General features: G+C 31.3%; 1 protein-coding gene across 2 annotated transcripts in view; it reads left to right on the forward strand.

The window, feature by feature from the left end:
• The window catches only part of LOC134721823 (SID1 transmembrane family member 1-like), a 36867-nt gene extending 18310 nt beyond the window's left edge, over positions 1 to 18557 (forward strand). Inside the window, exons 14-23 of one of the 2 annotated variants that reach the window (XM_063585063.1) lie at positions 4175 to 4323; positions 4593 to 4641; positions 8384 to 8501; positions 10109 to 10245; positions 11069 to 11245; positions 12769 to 12815; positions 13975 to 14080; positions 14730 to 14840; positions 15130 to 15243; positions 16431 to 18557. In XM_063585063.1, coding sequence (XP_063441133.1) covers positions 4175 to 4323; positions 4593 to 4641; positions 8384 to 8501; positions 10109 to 10245; positions 11069 to 11245; positions 12769 to 12815; positions 13975 to 14080; positions 14730 to 14840; positions 15130 to 15243; positions 16431 to 16493 — 1071 coding nt within the window. In that variant the 3' untranslated portion in view covers positions 16494 to 18557. The remainder of the gene's footprint in view (positions 1 to 4174; positions 4324 to 4592; positions 4642 to 8383; positions 8502 to 10108; positions 10246 to 11068; positions 11246 to 12768; positions 12816 to 13974; positions 14081 to 14729; positions 14841 to 15129; positions 15244 to 16430) is intronic. The other variant, XM_063585064.1, reaches the window with a different exon arrangement.

An 18557-nucleotide genomic window follows, 5' to 3' on the forward strand; every position in this document is an offset into this window, starting at 1 on the left:
ATAAATCAATTGCTTTCAAAAAGCAATTGTAAACGGTCTTTCCCCCTTTGAAACATAGATTGATTTGGGAGGGGGGGGGTTTGTTTGATTTGTTTATTTGTTTGTTTTGTTTGTTTGTTTGTTTGTTTGTTTGTTTCTGTAAGGGGTCTAGTATTGTGTTACCGGAGAAGTTTCATGTTTAGTTTGGAAAGTTTTTATTTTATTTTAGGTCCAGCGCGCGCGCCAGATTGAGGAGACACCACGTGACGCGTGTTTATATTAAGAAAAACTTAGTCTTTTTATTTCTCTTTAGGTCGGGACGTTGGACAGACAACATCTATAGAGATGGAATGTACACAATGTAATTTCTTTGGTCATTATAGGAAATTGACATTTTGATCACAGTTCACCAGCAGTGCATGATTTGGATTTAATTGATCCGGTGTAACTTTAAAACACGTTTAAGGATTATTTTCTTAAAATGTATATTTTTCAGCACCAGTTTGTAACAGATAAGTTTTTCAATCCAGGAGCGGACATTTTTATTGTAGGATCTCATTGAGAATTACGGACCTAGCAAGCGATTTTTACGGCATTGCCATTCTTTTTCTCTAGGAAAAGTCTTGAGAGATATCGGCACCACGTTGTTTTATGAACCTTTAGTACATGTATGCCCTGCTGACTGTAAATTTTGGGATCGATTGGACTTGTAGTTTCAGAGTTTAAGTGATAACAAGGAGGTGGATTTTTTTTTCAGAAGAGATGTAAGAACAATATAATAGGGAAAAAACTGGAGTTGTCGTTCGTTTAACGTTGATAGGATAGATAGCACACAAACTACATTCAGTTGTAAGTGGAGGGTAAAAAAAATGGGGGGGGGGGGGCAAAAGGGGGTCTCCGGGATTTTTTTTTTTTTTTTTTTTGTATTAACGGAACAGAATGGTTAAAAAGGCCTTTTTACAATATAAATCAATTGCTTTCAAAAAGCAATTGTAAACGGTCTTTCCCCCTTTGAAACATAGATTGATTTGGGGGGGGGGGGGGGGGTTTGTTTGATTTGTTTATTTGTTTGTTTTGTTTGTTTGTTTGTTTGTTTGTTTGTTTCTGTAAGGGGTCTAGTATTGTGTTACCGGAGAAGTTTCATGTTTAGTTTGGAAAGTTTTTATTTTATTTTAGGTCCAGCGCGCGCGCCAGATTGAGGAGACACCACGTGACGCGTGTTTATATTAAGAAAAACTTAGTCTTTTTATTTCTCTTTAGGTCGGGACGTTGGACAGACAACATCTATAGAGATGGAATGTACACAATGTAATTTCTTTGGTCATTATAGGAAATTGACATTTTGATCACAGTTCACCAGCAGTGCATGATTTGGATTTAATTGATCCGGTGTAACTTTAAAACACGTTTAAGGATTATTTTCTTAAAATGTATATTTTTCAGCACCAGTTTGTAACAGATAAGTTTTTCAATCCAGGAGCGGACATTTTTATTGTAGGATCTCATTGAGAATTACGGACCTAGCAAGCGATTTTTACGGCATTGCCATTCTTTTTCTCTAGGAAAAGTCTTGAGAGATATCGGCACCACGTTGTTTTATGAACCTTTAGTACATGTATGCCCTGCTGACTGTAAATTTTGGGATCGATTGGACTTGTAGTTTCAGAGTTTAAGTGATAACAAGGAGGTGGATTTTTTTTTCAGAAGAGATGTAAGAACAATATAATAGGGAAAAAACTGGAGTTGTCGTTCGTTTAACGTTGATAGGATAGATAGCACACAAACTACATTCAGTTGTAAGTGGAGGGTAAAAAAAATGGGGGGGGGGGGGCAAAAGGGGGTCTCCGGGATTTTTTTTTTTTTTTTTTTTGTATTAACGGAACAGAATGGTTAAAAAGGCCTTTTTACAATATAAATCAATTGCTTTCAAAAAGCAATTGTAAACGGTCTTTCCCCCTTTGAAACATAGATTGATTTGGGGGGGGGGGGGGGGTTTGTTTGATTTGTTTATTTGTTTGTTTTGTTTGTTTGTTTGTTTGTTTGTTTGTTTCTGTAAGGGGTCTAGTATTGTGTTACCGGAGAAGTTTCATGTTTAGTTTGGAAAGTTTTTATTTTATTTTAGGTCCAGCGCGCGCGCCAGATTGAGGAGACACCACGTGACGCGTGTTTATATTAAGAAAAACTTAGTCTTTTTATTTCTCTTTAGGTCGGGACGTTGGACAGACAACATCTATAGAGATGGAATGTACACAATGTAATTTCTTTGGTCATTATAGGAAATTGACATTTTGATCACAGTTCACCAGCAGTGCATGATTTGGATTTAATTGATCCGGTGTAACTTTAAAACACGTTTAAGGATTATTTTCTTAAAATGTATATTTTTCAGCACCAGTTTGTAACAGATAAGTTTTTCAATCCAGGAGCGGACATTTTTATTGTAGGATCTCATTGAGAATTACGGACCTAGCAAGCGATTTTTACGGCATTGCCATTCTTTTTCTCTAGGAAAAGTCTTGAGAGATATCGGCACCACGTTGTTTTATGAACCTTTAGTACATGTATGCCCTGCTGACTGTAAATTTTGGGATCGATTGGACTTGTAGTTTCAGAGTTTAAGTGATAACAAGGAGGTGGATTTTTTTTTCAGAAGAGATGTAAGAACAATATTAAAAACCAATTCTTCAGAGAACAATTGAAGGTCTTTCCACCTCGATAATTAGAATGAAATTTAGAAAAAAAAGTTAGAAAGGGTCACTCCTTGTTGATGTAATTTGGTATCTCAACTGATATAGAAAAATAAGATTAAATATAGGTATATACAGAAGATTTAATTGTTTTATAATGAACAAAAACAAATTTAAAGCAAAGGTCAAAATCTAGAACGTCAAGTTGACCTTTGACCTTGACCTCAATTTCAAGGTCATAGGTCAGTGATCTCAAATCAAAAGACCCCAGGTCAATCACTTGTATGGTTGTAGAGAAATATCGATTTCAAAAACAAAAGGGGAGAAAACTCCTTAAAGGGTTGACAAAACACTTCGACTCAAATGGGTTGAAGTTGCCTCTTGTTGTAAACAGTAATTAGGCAAACACATCGTATCATTAACTGTTACAGTTTCTTTTGAATAACGATAACAAGCAAAATTCTAAATGTTTAACATGACCTTGACCTTTGACCTTGACCTTAATTTCAAGGTCATGGGTCAGTGAACTCAAATTGGAAGGTCCGAGGTCAATCACTTGTATGGTTGTGGAGAAATAACGATTTCAAATACATAAGGGGAGAAAACTCCTATAAGGGTTAACCAAAAACACTTCGACTGAATAAGTTGAAGTTGCGCCTTATTGTAAACAGTGATTTTGCAAACATATCATATCATCAACTGTTACAGTTTCTTTTGAATAACGATAACAAGCAAAATTCAAAATTTATGACATGACCTTGACCTTTGACCTTGACCTCAATTTCCTTTATATGGACCAAGGACTTCATATCAAAAGACTGTAGGCCTCTACAACTTATACTGTATGAATTAATCCAACATATCGTTTATTTTAAATTTTCAAAGGGAAATAACTCCCATAAGATGTCTTCTGATCACCCCAGACAAAGTAAAACAAATCATTCTTAAGAGTAGACGAACAATTTGGTGAAAACAGTTTGTAAAAATCTTATACGGTTTTTGAGATATAGCGATAACAAGAAAAAGGGGACGCGGGGAGATAACTCCTTTAAGAATAAGTGTTCGGTCACACAGGGTGAGTTTTGAAACCTCCATTACTAAACAACATCATTGGCCAAACATCCATTCGATATGTTGTAAAACAAAAAAGCATCTCAGACGGCAGAAGAAAAAAAAAAAAAAAAAAAAAAAAAAAAATAATCAGAAGAAAAACAATAGGTCTTTCCACGAAAAGTGGAAAGACCTAATTAGATGTAGATACATGTTGATTAACCCTCCAATATTGTATAGAATACTGTAAACTCAGAAATTTTGGTGAAAAAATGCGACAGGGTTTTATAATCGCAATAACTTTCAGTAGCATTTTGAATTTTTTTTTATGCATTAATCATCTGGATTTTTCTCAATTCTGCATTTTGTCTAAAATGACAAAATGACAATTATAAATGCACAATAATTTTTGAATTTACAGTATTGATAATTGAATGTTTCCTCTGGTTTCTCTGTAGGTACTGAATGTAACAGGGAACCAGGATATATGTTACTATAACTTTGACTGTGCCCATCCATTAGGTGCACTCACATCCTTCAACAATGTATTCAGTAATGTTGGGTACATACTACTGGGAATTCTATTCCTATTTTTGGTGGCTAGAAGGTAAGATAATAATTAATATTATTACATTACTTGCAATGAAACTAATTTTGCTATACCGATGACTGTATTGTACACAGTCATTTTAAAATCTTGATTCGATTTGACCTGGAAATGTTGTTGAGAGACAAACCCCCAGAAACATACTGGAAAAAAAATCAAAGGATCTAGGAAAAACCTGATACAAATAGGAATATTCAGAGGGGAGATTTCTACTAACAAAACTTTAGTTCAGTGTGGCCTTTACAGTTATTACTTTGTTGTAATTACAGGGATGTTATTTATAAAAAGGCTGTACAGAAAGATAGAAAAATTGGCAAGGTATGTATGAACGCAAAAACTGTTCGAATTATAATTAAGTTACCGTTTGTCATCTCAACAAGATTGATTTTCTCGATCGAGCCAGTACAGCGAAAGTGAGAACAGCAATCCAGTTGAGATGACCAATGATAATCTGTTTATCCTTATTTTACCTATAACAATGTTGTTAATTTCATTGACAACGGCACATGCACACTTAGTTTATAACGATAATTTTTCATATCTCTCTATGCTGAGAAAGGCAATTATCAGTCAGTAAGATCAAAGGAAAATTTTGTGAAATGGCAGTAATGATAAATATATAGGTGGTAAGCTTGCATGTTAAGATTGTTTAACAAGATACAATTTGGACAACAACAAAAAAGTTTTAAAGCTTTGTTTTGTTGGATTTTGAATGTATTTCCTGTTTGTTGGCTAGTTAATAATAAATAATTGCTAAGAAATCTGGGAATATCTTGAAAGATGAACAAATGAAATTACAAAGTGCATTCATAATACTTTGATATTGTGAACTTGAGTGGAGAATCTAAATCAATGCAATTTAGGGAAAGGCGGGATTATAGGTATTATTAGGTCTTTCCACCTTTCCGTGTGGAAAGACCTATTGAATTTGTTCTGATTATTTTTTTTTTCTTCCGCCTAACTTTTTTCTTGCGGTGTTAAAATGTTTTAAAAGATGTTGCTTAGTTTTTTTGTATTTGATATCATACAGTCAATACGCTTTTGAAACTCACCCTGTTTAACCGAACATTTTTCTTTGTAAGAGTTCTCTCCCCAAACACTGTTTTTCTTGTTATCAGATCTCCTCTGCAAACGTAAAAGAAAGCGACAAATTTATTTTTCCAAATTGCTCGTTATATCCTCAGGATGTTACCTTTTATTTTGACCAAAGCTTTACGAAGACCCCATATGAGAGTAATCTCCCCTTTTGTATTGAAATAAGTGAAATAAATTTGTAACCGGAAAACCATAAATGATAGAGGCATAGGGTCTTTTGATTTTAGGCCCTTGGTCAAAAAGTATGAAAATGAGGTCAAGGTCAAAGGTCAAGGTCATGTTCAAATTTTTAATTTTGGCTTGTTATCTCTTATAAGATATCAACAAAATACTTTCACACAATTGTTAGTCGCGACATGTAGTTACACATCAATTTGAGTCGAAAGGATACGTAAACATTTGATGCGAGTTTTCCCCCCTTGTATATCTAATATCAGTCGTATGGTAATATAACTCATTAACAATATAAGGTAAAGACCTAAAGTCCTTTGATTTAAGGTCCTTGGTTTATGACCTTGAAATTGAGCTCAAGGTCATATGTTAATTTAACGTTCTAGATTTTGACCTTTGCTTTTACCTCATATGTATTCATGTTAAAGCTATTAGACTTTTTGCATTAGGTTGCAAGCACTATGACGTTGAAAAAGCTAACCAGAAGTGACCTTTTGTAAACCAGAAGTAGCTAATTCTTGTAATAAATTATTGTCAAAGTATGTAAAACCATATATTTTTGGAATCAGCGTCAAGTAAACTAATGTATAAGACAGTACCGGAAGTAACATATTTTGAACAGGAAGTAGAAAATTATCTCCCTTATTTATATATTTTTGTATAGGAACCTTATATTTTTGGAATCAGCGTACAATAAGTTGTCATTTGACGCTGAAATTGACATTTAATACCAAATTTTAATATTTTCATATAAAAAAAATCATTACTGGTGGAAAGACCATCAATGGTTCTCTGAACAATTGGTTTTTAATTATTATTTACAGTGCTTATATAGTAGGAGGGATGGGGCTAATAAATATTGAATAAATATAAACTCTGGAGACAAAAGTTGGTAATAGGAAAATAGTCTTCTTGCAAATTACATTCATATTGGGGCAAGAACAGTTAAATACGGCATGCAAACATTATGATTCTTATTGACTCAAGAGGACCGCTTTTCTGTATTTAAGGGGGCAGACGGAAGTTGCGGGTCTAAAATATTTTTTTTTATTTAATATAGTATTTCTCTATATTTTTGTCGAGCCTTCGACTTTAGTCGAAAAAGCGAGACTAAGCGATCCTACATTCCGTCGGCGTCGGCGTCGTCGGCGGCGTCAACAAATATTCACTCTGTGGTTAAAGTTTTTGAAATTTTAATAACTTTCTTAAACCATACTGGATTTCTACCAAACTTTGACAGAAGCTTGTTTATGATCATAAGATAGTATCCAGAAGTAAATTTTGTAAAAATAAAATTCTATTTTTTCCGTATTTTACTATAAATGGACTTAAGTTTTTTCTGCGGGGAAACAAAACATTCACTCTGTGGTTAAAGTTTTTAGAATTTTAATAACTTTCTCCAACTATCCTGGGTTTGTACCAAACTTGGACAGAAGCTTGTTTATGATCATAAGATAATATTCAGAAGTAAATTTTGTAAAAATAAAATTTCATTTTTTCTGTATTTTACTTATAAATGGACTTAGATTTTTCTGCAGGGAAACATTACATTCATTCTGTGGTTAAAGTTTTTAGAATTTTAATAACTTTCTTAAACTATCCTGGGTTTGTACCAAACTTGGACAGAAGCTTGTTTATGATCATAATATAGTATCCAGAAGTAAATTTTGTAAATGAATAAATTCTTTTTTTTCATATTTTACTTTTGAATGGACTTAGTTTTTCTGCAGGGAACCATTACATTCACTCTGTGGTTGAAGTTTTTAAAATTTTAATAACTTTCTTAAACTATCCTGGGTTTGTACCAAACTTGAACAGAAGCTTATTTATGATCATAAGATTGTATCCAGAAGTAAAGTTTGTAAAAAGATTACTCCGTTTTTTCTGTAATTTACTTTTAAATGGACTTAGATTTTCTTACAATCATAAAATAGTAACAAGAGGAATATTTTTATTGATTTTTTTCCTCATTGTTGTTGAGCCTGCGATTTACAGCAAAAATAGGCGAGACACTGGGTTCCGCGGAACCCTTACAAATTTTTCTATAAATGAACTTTGTCTTATACTTAATAAAATAAGGGTCACCATTCATTTACGCTCACAATCTGCCTTGGAAAGAAGCATACATTTTTGTTAATATCCTTTTTTCTGTTGAACTAATAGGACAAATAGCAGTAATATCGAAATAAATAGAGAACTTATTAACAGAAATCCCTTAAATTTTACAATTGTCTAGTTTATGTACAGCTTATTCGAAAACAACAATAAAAATTATAGGTCACTGATGAGTTATAAAAGATACTTCAATTTTAATGCCAAAAAATGGCATTTTTGTGCCAAAGGGAGATTAATTGGATCTTTATTCAATGATACATTTTAAAAGTCAGCCAACATGAATTGATATTTTGGAATGATTTTTGTACCATATGGTAAAGTAACATGCAACCATTAAAGGTGATGAATAAAATTTGTAATGAAAAAATAATGTTTTTTTTCTTTTCTGAAAATCTTATACCCACGAGACTCCTTATAGGGAATTTGTAATTTGAAGTCAATGAACATTGTTGGCTGTTAATTTTTGGATAAGGACTTAGATAAAAATGAATTTAAAGTAATTTGAGAAATACAGTAACCTAGCAACACAAAAAAATATTATTTAAAATAGTTTGAGTAAATTTATACAGAGGGAATACTTTTCTGACTTTTAATTTATTTTTAATGTTTTCAATCTTATAAACAATGGTAATCTTTTTTTTAAATTTAATAAACTAGTATAAACATTAATGTTTTGCAGGAGTTGGGTATACCACAGCACTTTGGACTGTTTTATGCCATGGGATTAGCTTTAGTTATGGAAGGATTGATGAGCGCTTGCTACCATGTTTGTCCTAATTATTCCAATTTTCAATTTGGTAATTTTTATTTTCACTAAATATATGTATAAGACAGTAAAAGGTACTGGTTCACTCGCGATCATGCATGTGATTTATTGACCTTGTTCATTGTGAAGGTGTCCGTTAGAATACCCGAATATGTCAAAATTTACAATACCCCTGTAATAACCGGTATTTAGCCATGCTGATTACAAGAAGACAAGTTTTTGAACGTGGATCAAGTTAGTTAAAGAACCCAAATAAGCCAAAAATATATACGTTAGAAAAAAACTTTTAAAAAACTTTTACATAAGAGATAAATCTCAGTTTATAATAAGTATCTCTTTTTTCACTTTATTGCGACTTCTTTAACATTATTATAGCATAATTCCTATATAATTCTTGATACTGTATCTCGGTGCCAAAAATGCAAATTTAATGACGAACTAAAACCATTGTACAAACTTATGTCATTTACAGCTTTTTAACCTGACTTACAATTGTATGTTGAATATTTAACCCTCTTAAAAAATTAAGATGTCTTGTAAAGTATTTTTTTAAATATTCTTATCAATCTTAGTGAAGCATTACTTGATTTGATGATCTTGGAAACTATGTAGAATTCTTCGGCTTCCATGACTTGGTCGGGTAGAAAATCCATCAACTTGCCAAGTTATATTAACACTGATTAACGGACATTTCATGCCGTGTACTAGGACTTTGTGGTAATTAGATATCCGTGGTCATTAGTTTTTAAGATGGCCTCTTGTCAAAAATTTAGAGTCGATTTTAAATTTCTAATAACTCACTTATCTAGACGAATAAACCTTTAATATTTCGAGAATATGCTTATTTATTTAGGATGAACCTAATTTTAAATTTTATTTTTTTGCAAATTTTCCTAAGTTTTCCACCATGTGAGATATTGCTATACCTTTGTGTCTGTAGCTGTTATCTTATTTTGTTCAGAAAATCTTCTCCTTAGGAACCATTTGACCAAATACAACTAATTCATAGGGTATCTGTTATAAAGTTTGTATTATTTATTTCTGTCAAACATGGCAGCAATTGGTACATACAGAACATTAGTGTAAAATATATGTAGTCTTTAAAATATCTTGAAAACTGTAATATGTGTTTATGCTGCCTGCATGGTATGTGGTTTTCTCATGAAGAATGCTGTAGGATGATCTATAGTTCAGCAAGATGAGGTTTATAAAAAAGTCAACTGACCAAAATTGCCATTGTCCCATTTAAATGTTAAATTATCAAATTTTTCTGCCATTAGGAAATCACAAATTACATGTACAACACCCTTCAAAGCTGGATAAATGATTGTTTTGCTTTTGAGGAAGTTCTTTTTGATCTTGATCAAAATTATATGGATAAATATAAGAAATTGTTGCAGTTTACTGAAGTTCAAAATGGCGTTATTATTTTTAGTACGTTTGTGAACAATTTTGTTGAGTGAAATTCTATGATTTTAAACATTTTACATGTAATATTTTGTTTTTATGTCTTTTCTTTGCAGATACATCATTTATGTATATTATTTCGTGTCTATTTATGTTGAAGATTTACCAATCCAGGCACCCAGATATCAGTGTCGAAGCTCATACTAATATGTTTATGTCTTTTCTTTGCAGATACATCATTTATGTACATTATTGCCTGTCTATGTATGTTAAAGATTTACCAATCCAGACACCCAGATATCAGTGCCAAAGCTCATACTTCTTATATGTTTATGGCCTGTGTTATATTCATTGCTGTGATAGGAGTGGTCAGTATAAAATAAATCATAGATATTGAGTATATTTCAATGAGACAGCATTCCAACAACACAATAAATCTGAAAAAAGGGAAATAATGTGAAAATAGTTTCAACTACTAATAACAAAAGTCTGAAATCTCCAACTTTGAAGGTTTAAAAAATAGAAAACAATGAATAATTAAGTTTCACTATGAATTAAAGGAGATATGAGTCAGATATGGGGTATCTATACCGAAAAACACAGTATTGACAATAGACAAGTGTCTATACAATAAGTGAAACTTCAAGACATTAATTTAAAGGTTCTTAATAAATCAAGAAACAGAAACACTCAAAATCTTCCATTAACACTTTTTCCCCTTACTAAAAGATATCAATTTGATATCCAGTGACGAGGTTCCTGGTTTGGGAAAGGCACATACATATTTGCAATGGTAATATCAGTAGCAATCTATTTATTTTTATAAATTCCGTATAAGGACAATTGAACACTGTGTAACGAATTTATCCTGATTTTGTTATATTACATATTATTATATTTAAATTCAATATAATGATAACATCAACCAAATATATTTTAGATATTAAATCTTAAACTGTGAAAAATTAAAATATTAGGACTATGAAGCAACTCATTCTTTTTTTTTTTTATTAGGTCAATGGTAGAAGGTAGATAATCCCAATTGACGTAATAAATAAGGGAGATAATTCCTATTGACGTAATAAAAAATTGTACTGAAATTACTCTAAATCAGGATAATAATTTTTCTGTATACTTGGTATATGCATGTCACAACATTTAGCTGCTTCTGATTGTGTTAATTACTTTCAGTTACATGGCACCGAGTCATTTTGGATAGTGTTCAGTACAATCTACATGGTGGGAACACTTATTATGAGTGTGTACATATACTATATGGGAAGATGGAAGCTAAATAGAGAAATATTTATACATACATGGGTACAGATTAGACAGAATTGTTGTGTGTGTCCTCGTCCAATGTACAAGGTTGGTTTTATATTGTTGTATGTGTCCTCGTCCAATGTACAAGGTTGGTTTTATATTGTTGTATGTGTCCTCGTCCAATGTACAAGGTTGGTTTTATATTGTTGTATGTGTCCTTGTCCAATGTACAAGGTTGGTTTTATATTGTTGTATGTGTCCTCGTCAATGTACAAGGTTGGTTTTATATTGTTGTATGTGTCCTCGTCCAATGTACAAGGTTGGTTTTATATTGTTGTATGTGTCCTCGTCCAATGTACAAGGTTGGTTTTATATTGTTGTATGTGTCCTCGTCCAATGTACAAGGTTGGTTTTATATTGTTGTATGTGTCCTCGTCCAATGTACAAGGTTGGTTTTATATTGTTGTATGTGTCCTCGTCCAATGTACAAGGTTGGTTTTATATTGTTGTATGTGTCCTCGTCCAATGTACAAGGTTGGTTTTATATTGTTGTATGTGTCCTCGTCCAATGTACAAGGTGGGTTTTATATTGTATTTTTATGGGTTTGATGAACAAGGCATTAAAAAAAATATAAATTATCTGTAGTCTGTAATGCAAAATATGCATAACCACAAAATTCAGTATCAACACGCACACAAAATTTTGCTCATTCTTACCCTAGGAAATAATTGAATCCACAGTATTTGCTGCTTGGTGTTTTTTAATTCGTTAAGTTCTTATGGCAACTCCCTCAGACAAAGTTGAACTGAGATTTTATACTTAAGTTTTTTTATCCTTTGAATAAGTTTAGTCCTAAAATATGTATTGAATGCAGCTAAAACCTTTTTTCCTTATGTACAGGGCAATAAGTATGAAAATTTAAGGGTACAGAAACAGAATATGGTACCATGTTTTACAAAGTCATTATTATTCGTTTATAGTTTTAAGTTTGAGGGTTAAAAAACAGTCAATGATCATAAAGTTTTAATATTTAGAAACAAAACCAGACAATACTGTAATCATGAAACAATATAGTTTGTAAAATGTATGTAATAACCATGAACTGTAAAACTAACAAACTATCTATAAATATGAATTCACTGAATAATATCCCTGGTTTATATCTAGTGACTAATTCACAAGGATACTCGGCCAACTGCTGTAGGTCGAGTAATTTGTAACAACAGCAAAGAAAAGTGCAATAAAGATATTATTTTATAAAAAAAAACAAAAAAAACAGCACATAGTAACAACGAAATGTTATGATATTTTACACAGTCTTGATAATTTTTTTTGTTTTCATTTTTTTTTTGTAATCTATTTATAAACTTGAGTATTAATATTAAATACTTCTTATACAGTCTTGTTAGTTTAATATGTATATGTTGTGCATCCCATGTATGTATTAATCTTTGTCGATTTCAGATTTTGAGTTTTCCTCGATTAAGTTTATTATAGAAAAGTGCTTTTAACATAACAAATCAAAACTTTTACTTTTATTATAATACTCTTAGTTTGTGTCAGTTATTTAAGAATATTTATATAAATGGAGACTGGTTTATATATTTACATGTGGTATTTTTTTCAGGACAGATTTATATTCCTTGTGATAGGTAACAGTATTAACTGGAGTATGTAAGTACAAATGTTTACAAATGTTTAAAAATGTTTGAAATTGTTATACAAATGGCCTGGGATTAAATTGTTATACTGAGTGACCTGGAGTTAAATTGTTAATTTTTAAGTCGCATGAGCTTAAATTGTTATACTAAGTAGCCTTCACCTAAATTTTTATACTATTGTTAGACTAAGTGGCCTATGTCTAAATAATTATACTAAGTGGCCTCACCTGAACTGCTATACTAAGTGGCCTGGGCCTAAATCGTTAAACTAAGTGGCCTGGGCCTAAATTGTTATACTATTGTTAGACTAAGTGGCCTATGCCTAAATTATTATACTAAGTGGCCTATGCCTAAATTATACTAAGTGGCCCCATCCTTAATTGTTATACTGAGTGGCCTGGGCCTTAATTGTTATACTCAGTGACCTGGGCCTAAATTGTTATACTATTGTTAAACTAAGTGGCCTGGGCTCAAGTGTTTTCCATGCTTGTCATTTTGAAATCAAACTGCTGGCCAGACTTTTTTTCCCTTTTTTCTGCAGATATTGATTTGAGTTTCACTTCAAAACTGATAGAATTGGATTTTATTCTTGCAAACAGACTTTTGACAGAATAATAACCCTTGGACTTTAGAAAGTTTCATGAAATTTAACTTGTTTAAGAATTTGTTGTTTAAATGCCATCAGATATCAGGTTAATTCTATTGGTACGTAAGTGCATAACCTAAACCATTGAAAAAATTAAAATGTTTAAAAAATAAAATTTGAAATAGAATTTGGCAAATAAAAAAGAGGATTTAACTGTAAAAGATTTGAATGCCCTTACAGAGTTGTGAAACTATTAGAATTTTCACTTGGTGATATCACTTTTGTAGAAGATGAAGTTTAAACTAATTGTTGTCATGCTGTTATTCAAATATGCAAAATATTTTAGTTATCTTCAAGAAAATGTAAGTTACCTGGTATATTGAGTATTAAAACTAATTTTGACTATGCAGATGCTTTTTTTTTTTTTTGTGTGTACTTTTAAAAACTTTTACAGACATTTGTCCTACATAGTATTGTGGAATATTTTTTTCCTTAACTCTTCACTGCATATCAGATAATGAATACTTACCAAACAGTTTATCAATAATACCTGCATTATCGTATACGTTTGTTCTTTTCTTTCCAGTGCTATATTTGGTGTAGTAACACGTCCAAGAGATTTTGCTAGTTATTTATTAGCCATATTTATAGGAAACCTAATGTTCTATACTGTTTATTACACCATAATGAAGGTAACTATTTTATAAGTATAAAAAAAGTATTTATTAGACGTATGATTTTGTTTTACTGCTATTACAGAAATAACAAAATATAAAATAGCTGTAAAAAATAGAAAGCAACGTTTATATTGGTCAATTAAAGTATGCATATGAATAAAAGGGAAATGTTTCAGTTAACACCCATAAGAAAGCAACCCATCAAAACAACTAAAACAACAAAATCTTATATAAAACAGTTACTTCCCTCTAATGATCTGTCCTAATTATATTGGTCGGTGGCAAAATAAATATTTCAATGAACATACCACCAACATTACCATTCTAAAAAACATTTAATTCTGTATTTGCAACCAAGATAAAAAAAAGAAAATCACAGCAAGATGAAAAACAATACCATTATATAACAAAAGAATGCTCAAAGATAAAAAAAAATTATGCTGTATTGTTGACAATATGAGAGTAAATTTGAGACAGCAATGGCTCAATCTGAAAACATCATATTGAAAAAGTTCAAAAGTAACATCTTGCAGACATAAGCTAGATGTCTAAATTTAAATAGGATACAAGGTGATTCATTTTGGAAAGCCTATCTTAATACAATTTACCAAATGTAATTGGTTTTAATTTTTATGACAAAATATGTATTTTCTGTACTTTGCAGCTGCGGCACAAAGAGCGTCTCCATCCTTTACTGATTTTCTTTGTTGCCTGTGCCATACTTTGCTGGATTCCAGCTTTATATTTCTTCTTTGCTCATTTGACATCATGGCAGGTAGGTTATATTCTGATGGTATTATTGACTAGATTCTATTATATGTATAATTGTAAAAAATGAAGAGAATTGTATGACTAATTTGAAATTTTTAAAAGTATCAGTTTTTATAATTACTTTATTTTTGCATTTGATGTTTTTTTATAATGTGTCAGTTAAAGATGTAGAAAACAAATTAATTTAAGGGTTTTTTTTGTAAATTCTCGACACATAAATTTCATCAACATAACATGATATATATTGCATAAAATCAACTAATTATTTGTACTCTCTGCCTTTATATTTTCAGTTAAATCCATCACAGTCTAGAGAAGGGAATCAGAACTGTATGTTGTTTGAGTTTTATGATTCTCATGACATATGGCATTTCCTGTCAGCTATTAGTATGTTCTTTTCTTTTCTTGTAAGTACTTGTACTATTATATTTTGCATTTTCACATTAGAGTATATTCTGGTCTTTATGAACTTGTTCTATAAAAACAACTTTCAGGGGGGGGGAGGGGGATATTTTAGAGAAATAATTATTTTTACCAGGTTCAACTAACATCTTTTAAGCACTGCCTATGCTATAAAGGAGAGTATTATTATTTTATAGTCTGTGTCTGTTGCATATTTATTCAGTCCATCCAGTTTTGACCTGATAGTGCAAGTGGGCCATGCAGTGGCGGATCCAGGAGTTTTCATAAGTGGCCCACTGACTGACCTAAGAGGGGGCCAGCTTCAGTCACACTTCAGTGATTCCCTATATTAGCAAACAATTTTTTTCCCAGAATGGGGGGGCCTGGGCCCCTGGGCCCCTTCTAAATCTGCCTCTGGCATGGTGTCATGTTGTTACATGTTCTTGGTTATAATGTACCTTGAAGTTTAGAACATTCTTTTATTTTCATTCCTACATATAAGCTAAAGATAATCAGACTAAACTGTATTGGCTTCTTTAAAATTACTTATTTAAGTGCCATGTAATAAAGCTTTTTAACAATAAAATACCGGTATAGAATTTAGTATAAAATTGAGAATGGAAATGGGGAATGTGTCAAAGAGACAACAACCCGACCAAATAAAAAAAACAACAACAGCAGAAGGTCACCAACAGGTCTTCAATGTAGCGAGAAATTCCTGCACCCGGAGGCGTCCTTCAGCTGGCCCCTAAATACCTATATATATTGATACAACAAACATTATACTTATTTGTGTATTTATACTTATTGAGATCAACTGCAAGGTTTGTGTAAAAATAAATCCAGTGTCAGAGGAAACTTTTTATCTTGATTGTATTCTGTGAATTCTGAAATTATTGCATGCATTTATTATTGCCATTATGTCATTTTAGATTTAAATGCCATTTTAATTTTTACAATTTTGAGAAAAATCCTGTTAAAATTCATATATAATATTTGAAAATGCGAGTTTAAATTATTGCATTTACAACTCAGTCGCATTTTTCGCAATTAAAAACCTCGCATTAATTTCTGAATTTACAGTATTTATAAACACGAATAAGGTCAATTTTCTTGAATATTTAGTTTTCAGGAAAGGTTTATTCTGTATAGGAAGTAACTTTTAACTGAATATCTTTCCATATTGTTACAGATACTTTTGACATTAGATGATGATCTATTTTCAACCAGAAGAGACAAGATTCCAGTCTTCTGATTGGCTAAAAAAATTCCAAGATGACATTCTGAAAGCTGGCACATGCCATAGGGACCAAATATATCTATGGTGACATTCCTTTAATAAGCATGTGACATACACAAAGAAGTGAATCAGTGTACACATGAAGGCAGTTACTGACTTGTTTAGCGTAGTATAAGAATCTGTTATATATTCTTGGAGTAGCCTGGGCTCCTGGAAATATCTGTGCTTTCACACTGCTTTGCATTGGTAGTAAGCTAGGATACCAGTGTAATTCATACTAATCGTTGATTTTCTGGAGATCAGAAAAAACAAGATAGTTTCATGATAACTGAATAAATAAGATACTTTCAATTTAAATACAGTTTTAATAATTTGTAATGCTTTTAGTTGTAATCTTAAATCTTACTAGAACACACCCGTGATATCGCGGGTCCGTGACTGAATTAAAGTATATAACTATGCGCAAAGCCTTATTTTAGTATTAGTAATGTCATCTGATAAAGTCATGCCAATTCTAAGATACACAGTTTTCTCAGCTTTCAAATCTTTCTGTTTGAACTCGTCGAACTGGAACTTATCAATTACTGGTAATATTAACAAAAGGTCCTGGAATGGAGTATTTTTTTATCAACAACATTTTTCTATATTAGTTATAAATAAAGTTTATTTGATTCGCTGTTTTAAGTCATGCCCATGCCACTAACAAATTGAAAACTGTACCTATAATGTATACGCCTTATTTTTAGTCCAAATTTTTTTATTTGTATTGTTATCTTAGAAAGTCTTACTGATTAAAATACTAAAATAGGTAACAATTTGACAATTTAGTAGTGTCAATCCTGTGATTATGACCCGTGTATATAGCATATTAATCCTGAATACATCGTTGGTGGTGCGCCTGTCAGATGCAAAACGTACAGATAAGGTAATAGGTAACAGGTGAATATACTATAAGTATCGGTATCGGACTTGACCCGGAACTTCTTAATTATTGGCAATATTAATAACGTGGAAAACAAAAGGGCCTGAAGTGGAGTAATTTTTAATCTACACCTTTGTACTATATTAGTTATATATAAAGTTGAATTCTTTGATTCATGGTTTTTACGTGATGACGGCTGACAAATTGGACCTCGTAATTTTAGTATTATAGATAATCGTTGTATACTTGTAATAAAACTAAACTTTCCATATTTGTTTCCTACAAAACTACATAAATTTGATTCCTATCAGCCAATATTATGTTTTGTCATATTGTTACACACATTAGCTTTAATACTTAGAATTACAAATGATTGGTCTCTATTACAAAAGGGAAAAGTGGCTCAGGATTTCTTTTTACCTTTTTTCAGTTGGCATTTTTTGTATCAAGTCTTGTATAAATTGACTTCAAGTTTTCAGGTGAATTGTACAGGGTATAAGAGCTTTTACTTCATTAAAAAACAACATGTAAAAATATAAAGTGATACAATCCTCAAAGCATTTGCCATTGTGTGTCTTCATTTACTTATCATAAAATGACAACATAATATTTTTTTAATTCTCTATGAACTTATCATTTATGACATATTCATGCCCTCTTTGTATATCTGTCTCTTATATTTTGGATGAATAGGATTGTTGACTTTAGATTAAATTATCTTTGTATAAGATGAAAACTAAAAACCAACTTTTTAAAAAATAATCCACAATAGGACTTTGATTTTCTTGATAGAGTATTCATGGAGTTACTGCTCAAGTTTTGCTCATGCAAAATTCATTCATTATACTTTTTTTCCCCAAAAAAAGTGTTTTTTATTAATTTGATGCAAACATTATTACAGTCAGATTGTATTTTCAGTGTCACAGTATTTATTTATATTCAATATATGCTGTTTCTATGAATTGTATCTGTTAAGAAATAAATCATTCTAAATCCTTTATATTAAGATATGTTGCGAATATAAGTTTTGGGGAAAATATTGTTATGCCGCCAATATGTTTTATATACTTGTCTTTCATTTTTCAGCATTAAATATATTTAAATTGTTGAAATTATTTTCATATCTTAAATTCTTTAATATATTATACTTTGTTTAT

This window comes from Mytilus trossulus, chromosome 6, assembly GCF_036588685.1.
Source record: "Mytilus trossulus isolate FHL-02 chromosome 6, PNRI_Mtr1.1.1.hap1, whole genome shotgun sequence".
Taxonomy (NCBI): domain Eukaryota; kingdom Metazoa; phylum Mollusca; class Bivalvia; order Mytilida; family Mytilidae; genus Mytilus; species Mytilus trossulus.